This window comes from Trachymyrmex septentrionalis, unplaced genomic scaffold (genome assembly GCF_001594115.1).
Source record: "Trachymyrmex septentrionalis isolate Tsep2-gDNA-1 unplaced genomic scaffold, Tsep1.0 scaffold37, whole genome shotgun sequence".
Classification (NCBI taxonomy): Eukaryota; Metazoa; Arthropoda; class Insecta; order Hymenoptera; family Formicidae; genus Trachymyrmex; species Trachymyrmex septentrionalis.
In genome coordinates this window covers 9,737,260-9,745,817 of record NW_017305536.1, presented here as the reverse complement: position 1 = coordinate 9,745,817, position 8,558 = coordinate 9,737,260, and the positions used below count along the sequence as shown (strand labels likewise).

General features: G+C 38.8%; 1 protein-coding gene across 4 annotated transcripts in view; it reads right to left on the bottom strand.

The window, feature by feature from the left end:
- LOC108750706 (homeobox protein homothorax) overlaps positions 1-8,558 on the bottom strand; it is a 386,843-nt gene that overhangs the window by 355,714 nt on the left and 22,571 nt on the right. For all 4 annotated transcript variants that reach the window (XM_018490374.1, XM_018490376.1, XM_018490373.1 and 1 more), the window contains one exon: positions 2,364-2,414. In XM_018490374.1, the coding sequence (XP_018345876.1) occupies positions 2,364-2,414 (51 nt within the window). The remainder of the gene's footprint in view (positions 1-2,363; positions 2,415-8,558) is intronic.

The window sequence follows — 8,558 nt, the reverse complement described above, 5'->3', positions numbered from 1 at the left end:
GAGAGAGAGAGAGAGAGAGAGAGAGAGAGAGAGAGAGAGAGAGAGAGAGAAGGAAAAGAAAAAGCAATACAGCAATAAATTGAAAAAAAATTCCGAAAGACTATTAAGACTTTACATAACAATTGTATTAATTTTGTATGTTAGATATTTTAGACTTTTTTTTCTTTTCTCAACTTGCATTAGTATTACAAGTAAATAAATAAAACATTTTAACATTATCCAGGTTCCTACACATATATGCTAATATTTTTAAATAAGGTCAGTCGACAGTTGTGACAGTGACAGCCGTAAACGCAAGGTGCTGCCTTGCTCGAATATTTGTGACTCGATACGGTCGTGACAAGCCAGGTAACGGACGTGACGTTTCGAAAAATTGTGGGCAACAGTGCGAGAACACGTTCAACAAAATGCATTTCTCGTTACCATTCTATCTTTCTCTCCTCCATGTAAAAAATCAAAACAAGAGCGTAACAACAATTCGGCATTAATTCAACACGTGATTTTGAGAAATATAGTACTCGTATATATGTTTAAATAAAAAACTGTCTATGGAGGAAAAAAGCCGAAAATATTTTCGCAAAAATAATGACGATAAAAAGTCCACGATCTCCACATATAACCCCAATAAAAATATATATTTTTCAAATATATTCTTGTTAAACGTAACTAATTGATTCCGAAAGACAGAACGTGTCTGATAAATTTAATTCGTACATACGTATTAATTTAAATATATAAATGATAGATATAATTTTTTTCCCACTAAAGTTACAATTTATTATTCAATCTTTCCTCTTGTACATACTGCATACAATTCTATATGACATTATTTAAATATTTTCCAACAAATATTTCATCAAATTCTTATTAACTTTTCGTAATCCAATTTTAAATATGATTTAAATTGTCGTATTAAAAATTTATTTTTCAAGTATATTCAATTTTATTCAATACATTTAGGCATTTGGGTATACTTGCGTCTTAACGCGTTAAGACATTATCTTGAAGATCAAAAAATATGAAAAACTTTTGTATATGTGAATAGGTCCCTAGGTTTTTCAGAAAAAACAGTGACATCAGATTTTATCGAAACCACTTTTAAATAATTTCAAATTCTTCGTGAAAAATCTTGTGCAAAACACAATAAAGGGCAGGAGATGGCAATGACTCCTCGAGGAATCTATAATGGCGGATCGGTCCTAAGTCTCCCTGACCATCGCCGCAAAGCCGCGTGTACACGTTCCTGCCCGACGAGAAAATACACGCTCCAAGTTATTTAAAAAACCCATTTCCCACTCCGTTATCTCGATCAGAGAGAACATGAAGGGTCGCCTAAAATATTTCTTCCTCTATGCTCCGCCAAAGTTTCGAATAAAATGGTCACTCGCTCGTCAATAGGAACAATACTATACAACATAGTTGGATCTTCAATTAATTGCGTCATAAATTATGGCTAAAAATGACCTTTCGCTACGGTACTGTGTCTATCCAGTAGAACCATAATGTAGCCATTTATTTAGTAAATAATGAAACTGTACATTTATTTCTTTTTTTTTTTTTTTTTTTTTTTTTTTTATTCAATCTGTTAATAAAGCAAAAATCTGGGATAATTGCAGATAGTTTCAACTATATTTAGGAAATAACGAAAGAATGTAGCGTATGGCGGTTTGTTCTGGAACAGTTGGACACACTGTTTTATCGTCGAGATATCATATAATAAATGTATCCGCCCTCGTGAAACTCCGAATTCGTGTTCCGACCGGAATAACGACGGATGGAAGCGCGCAACGATAACGCTCCGTTAATTATTCCACTCGCTCGGTAGAAAAAAAAAAAGTGTAGAACTCTGGCATTGACTCCCGCGTCGTAACCTTACTTCCTGACTCGTTATTTCGTTGTTCAAGTCGGCCGACCGCATTTGAGTATCTCGACGGGCGATCTCGCTCGATGAAATTGAGCGATTAGACGCGCGCCGGAGTCGTCGGGAAAGACGAAACGTGACTACGAGATTTCGCGCTATTTACACACCGCTAAATCGGATAACGCGATTTTGCAGTCCAGTTCGCTCGAAGCATCCTCTTCTTTAATTACATATATACACCTATTAATAAGTAATTAATTCGTCGATATTTCATCCGTTCGAACGAACGAGTCGGTCGCGTTTCGCGATTCTCGCGTTTTAAATTTGCACGAATTTTGCACAATGATCTCCGTGACGGGGAAACGAGCGATTAGAAATGTCTCATGCACCGAGCATCGTGTATCGGATAACATTATACGCTATAGATGAGCGACGATGACATTGGGAGACGCGATGGGTATGTCGCTTACCCACGCAGACGAATAAATAAGGAAATACTCACCAGCGAGTCTACCTCCGGATCCGCAATGTAATACGGCTTCTCTTGTCTTATCTGTAACACATAGACACACATATAAGTGCGTTAATAATTAGATCCAGCGTAATTGCGATATTAAAGCTATACGGACGATCGTATCATCTCGCACACATACATATATGCACACATAAGCACAACCGAACCCCGCGCCATACCTCGTTTCAACCTCATCTTCCCACTTCTTTTTTTTTAAGCGATTTCCTTCGCGTGCTTCCTCTTAATTGGACCCCTACTGTTCAATTCGTACGTAGAGAAACGGAAACGCGTCGGGGAACGCGATGGAATCCCGGCGGCAAATCGAAAAGGCAGACGGCGATAGAGGAAGTGAAGAGGCGGTGAGATTCTCAAGCATTTTCATGGCGCCGTACGTAAATGCCCCAATGAGAATGAAAACAAAATTTTCAATATTTGCCATTTGAATTGTTTATTTTACGTTACTTAAAGGAAGGCAAAAGGAACTGTAGGACTAATCTCTTTTCTCAACGTCAAGATCAAAACATTAATATGTATTCGAGCCGATAATATGAGATTAGAGATCTTATCGTTGGATCTTTTTCTCCTTTCTCTCTCTCTCTCTCTCTCGTTGTGGGATCAATTAATTACGTTTACCGCTGAAGAAGCACAAGCTCTCCATACAAATAAATTGTTAGAATAAATTAATGAGAAAAAAATAGAAATTTCTTTATCTTGTTTCTCCTCGTGTCCTATGTACTTTTACAGTACCAAAAATTAACGAAGATGTCTTGAAATTATTATAACATCGTTATTTGTTATCCGAGGTTGTTCACGTTAACAGGCTCAAAGAGACTTCTCAGACGGATTGAATGGCTTCTCTCTTACGGTGTCGAAAGTGTCCGAAGAGTCCGAGAAATGTGAGATTTAGTTGCTTCTCTATGAAAGAAAGAAACTTCGAATAATGAAATATCGTCCGCACGAACGAATTCCCAGTCAAGAGCGCGTATTCATGAGCTAGAATTCTGAATGAAAGTTCTCGAGCTCTCCTGTATAGGTAATAAAGGCGTTTCATGCGACGAAAAATACTGTCAACCGTACGTAAGGGAGGTAGAAAGGAGGACAGTTCTTACACCGCCCTGTCATCGGCGCTTTTTCGACAGCCTCCGAGCAGCGAGGTAGCGCCATGCAGGTAGGCAAGATTACAAATTATAAACAGCCTGTTCTGCCTTCCGCGTATCCCTACTCTCTCCCCTTACTCTTTTAACTCTTTATACACAATTTTTCCTCGAGTGACAGTTGTTTATAGACTAACACGTGGAATCTGACGCGATCTATAAAAAGATTGGCAACACAATTCGAGAAAAATAAAAAAGACTCACAATGTTTGAAGTAATGAGAAATGGGGAAAATTGACGTGATTAGTCAGCGTTTAAAAATAGACGAAATTAGTCAGCGTTTAATTCTACAATAGTTGCACAACATATCCCATCTAGCCTACATCGTTTGTATAATAATACAGGAAATAGCACCTTATTGAAAGAGTGACGTAATATGGATTTCCGTAAAAGGAAAAAGTGCGGTATCATCTCGTGCGAGATGATGGCGGAGGAAATCGTTCTCGTACGAGAATGTTCGATGAGAAAACAAACATCGATAGATGCGTATAGGAACGTCAAGCTTTTGCTGGCTGTCAGGCGCATAACTGAACGCGCGGCGGAGGCGGTAAAAATATTGTGCGATAATATTTAGAGAATGCTCTCGTTCCGGCACGCGGGGTGTCTGTTTCGGGGGGAGGAGGGGAGGGGGCGACCTCGTGTGCACGTACGAACATCACATGGAGGAAAATACACTTGTGTATTGCGTACGTGGTGTGCGCCGATCTTGCCGAGAGATATACGAAGCAGCTGCTTTGGAGGCTGCTGCTGTTGCTGCTCTCTTGCCTCTACTATTGCTCTGCCGCCGCCCCCTCGAACCCTTCGTAAAACCCTTCCCTAATTTCTAAGCAGTTGGAGAATTCTAAGTAGACTGGAATACCGTGTGACAGGAGCGAAAAATTTTCCAATCCCTTTTCGTTTATTTCTCAATGTTAAATACTCTAAATGGTATTGTGCAACATTAATAAGCTTCAAAAAATATATTTTCATTTGACACAGTTGCGCGTTGATAATTGCGAAAAATTTTCTGCAAATAAAAATGAACGAAGAAGTAATAGAGAGAAATTAATTTCAATATTCTCTTCAGCAATTTTTTCATTATTTTAATTTTCTCTCGTACATCTTGCAATAATAATGTAATTTTTAGTTGTTAGAAAAATAACCACGTAATGTCAAATATTACATATGACCCGTACATGTTTCCTAGAGCGAAAATAAAGAAGAACCTTCACTTTTTCTAACCTTCTCAAATAATGAGAGCCGATTCAACATGAACCGCCTCCCCCCCCCCTTCTCATCCTAACAAAAGAATAAAATAGAAGAATAAAATTTCTTCCGGGACATCACAGACAAAACAGGACTATAATAATAATAAAAGTAATAATAATAATATATAATAAAAGCTATTTGACTTTCTCGACTAGTAGTTGATTTCTCTTACATCTGTTACAATCGTTAAATATTTCCGAAAGTTTTTCACGCATGTATCGTTAGTTCGTATGTAGCAGATTAGAGAGAATGTAACGAAAATGAATTTTTTACAGAAATCGGCAAACATCAGAAAGGATGTTCTACGCAATAGGACAAATGGTTCCAAGCTTTGGAGCAAAGAAATTCAAGAAAGTGTGCAGATGTAAATTTTCCTTTTTACTGAATACTCTATTCGGACAGTGAATAATTTTTACAATCGCAAATTAATTAAATTGAAAACTATCGTTTCTATTCAATCTACGCAATCTACGACGTTAAAGTCCGCTTTGAAAATACTCTTTTCAGTGTAAGTAATTAACATGATTGTAAACTATCCAAAGTACTGAATGGAAACAATTCGACATTTAAATTAGTGAGAGTTAATGAATGATTTTAAGTGATACGAATGACTGCACGCGGCACGTGTTTTTGTAAACGACACGACACGACACGAGCGAGCGTCGAGTCGCGAGGAGGAGAACCGGCAGAGCGCGTGATACCGCGTGATCGCTATTGCGTGGTAGCAACACGTCAAAACGGAGAGATATTTACGCTAGTACGCGATAATTGCGAAATTGTAACACGGCAAGACCGCTGGCAATAGTCGTGCGGCTCGTAACAACAGGATTAAACGTGTATACACGCCTGGTGTTGAAACAATTAAAACGAGAAAATCTGAAACGTGTCGGAAATGCACAAATCGAAATAGTTCTAGAAAGCTAAACTTACAATGGGATCGAAGTGATCCTGAAATATGTGTTTTGTTTCACTAATATTCGCACCGACGCGACGCGACGTTTTAATCTTAATCATCATATTAATCAAGGCAGGACTTTTAATTACATACAACAATGGGTATGCAATTTTTATGTTGTACGTAAAAATATAACAAAGTGTATGACTTTCCTCTCTCTCTCTCTCTCAACTGCTGAAAATTTCATGATCAAATTACAAATTTGAATTAAATTATCTTTAATTTAAAATTTTATCAAACATACCGTTTTAGTTACATTTTAATATTCGATTAATTTTTAATTCAGATTTGATGATCACTGCAAATATAGTCTAATTCATCGATAGCATTGCGATAACATCGGATAACGGAAAACCGGTTCGAATATAACCTACACTAACGAGTTTTACGTGGGTTTCGTTTAGTTAATTGACCTCAAATCTTAAAATCGAAGCATCTCCATAGCGCAGCATTTCTCGTAATTCGGCTTGTTAATTCTTTAGATCATATTATAGCGTATTGACAACGATTTTCACATAAAGATTTCTCACACAATGTAAAAACAATTTAATGAATATAGTGTTTATTTAGTGATTATAGCATTTTTGTACATTGGGGTCCTCGAATGATGGAAGTGAACAGAAGGAAGTTAATAAATGTCACAGAAGAATGAGAACTAACAGCTTTGAATAGAATGCATCCATCTAGTAATCATCATCAATGCAGGAACAGCATTTTATAAGGGTTTAATGTTACTAGAGATAGGTGCATATATATATTCCAATTACACCAATAAATCGCTACATGATCTTTCTTCTGCAGTTCTCTCACTCACCTCTTTCTTTCGCTGTATTTGTGAGCACGACACGAAATCGAGATATCGTGATGAGTGTCCGCACGCCCACGTGTCCATATTCAGTACTTTGACAGTTTCGACTCATTGTCCAAAACACAATTAGGTATACAAAAGGGAGAAATATCTCGCCCATGGCTAATAACAGCGATACATCATGCCTTGGCGATGCGCATATATAAATTGTTAAAAATTATTTAGAATATCTATAAATAAATAACTTTCTTAAGCTCGTACACATAACGCGCTTAACTGTCTCTCGGGTTTCTACTGTGTCGAACAGTAGAAAGATAATAAATTTATAACTTGATTAATCATAGATTTCCTTACGCAACGAAATTCTTTTAAAGTCAAGTCTTTATAAGTGGATAAGTATGGATCAAGGGCTTTTATTCATAGTCGAGCGAACATCGCGACGCTCATTTAACCGGCCAGATTCACGTAAAGGTCGGATGCACGGCCGTGAGGCGGCGAAGCGCAAGTAAATTTTTCGACGCGGTCGCCGGCGATGATCGCGAAAAAAAAAAAACGAGATGCCTCTTTTGACGGATGAAAAAAAAGGTGCAACAAAGGCACAGCGTAACGTAGCGCAGCGGGGGTACACCCGATGGCACGTTGCAGCCAGGCAACGACGTCGAAAGGTAACGAGTGCGCGCGCGAACCAAGGTAGGGAAAGAGGACGAAAAGAGTTTATGGTGAGAGAGAGAGAGAGAGAGAGAGAGAGAGAGAGAGAGAGAGAGAAAGAGAGAGCGAATATAGAAAGGCAGAAGAGGGCACGGAAGACTGGAACATCGCGGTGTGCCCCCATAGGGCACACGATGCGTGGACCGCAGGAGGGAGGGGGGGGATAATAGTGGACCCATTGAATAGATCAATTTACAATGGCAGAAAATGAGCAGTCCCCCACTCCCATCTTGCATCGTATGCCCCTCTCGATGCTTCTCCGGCCCCCCTATTGCCATCGCCGCGCCGGCTCGACTCTCCACACTTCGGTGCTTCTCACGACTCCGACCAACTCCGACGACCGCCGTGGTCGGGCCCCAACTGAAGATCGCGCATGCGCCCCACGGCGGCCATGGCGCATGCGTGCACGCACGCACGCACGCATAGTACGCACGCAACGAAACGCAAAATAATCCCGCGCACAGCATGCGGCCCTTTTGTCGTACGGCCCTATCGCCGCGCCGCACCGCGGCGGTACTGATACACGGGGTAAGAAGGGGACACCGAGGGATACGAGGGCATGGCTCACACGGCACGCCTCAGAAACCGCCGCAAGAGGATTGTCACCTGCTTATCTGCCGACGTGCATCGTCGCGTGTTGTGTGTATGTGTGTGTGTGTGCGTATGCGTGTGCGTGTATCTACGCGCCTAGTGACGTCCTTCAAAGGCAACGTTCACTTGAATATCTGATGCTCACAAAGTGTTGATTCGACATGTATGATACATTGGAGATGCGTTTTTGCGTAAAAGAAAATAGATATCCCTATAATACAGGTATATCCCTAGAGACGATTGCATGGAACGCGCAAGAAAGAAAAATGAGATACGTCGATTTCAATTTAGTTAAATAGGTTCAAATTAATGCAAGGCGAATTTTAAATTATTAAAATAATTATTGATAGTAAACGAAATTTTAAAGTTGAATGATAATATTAAATTTAAAAAAAAAACTTCGAATTTTTCAAACCTTGAGAAATGCTAAAAATTAATGTATTACTCACATTGAAACAATGTAAGAATATCTGATTGAGATAATAAAAGTGACAATAATCAGTTGACAATTAATATAAATCTCTCAAATAGAGATGTTTTATTTAGCATGATATTATATACACTCTAAATACTGTATAAAATTTTAATTATGATGAAATGTAACACAATTTTCTTTTTAATAGTTTCATCACTTTCATTTATCCAATTATATCCATTTCCTTTTCCGCGCGCATTGACTGTATTATTATTAATTTATCATTATTAAAAAATCAGGATAT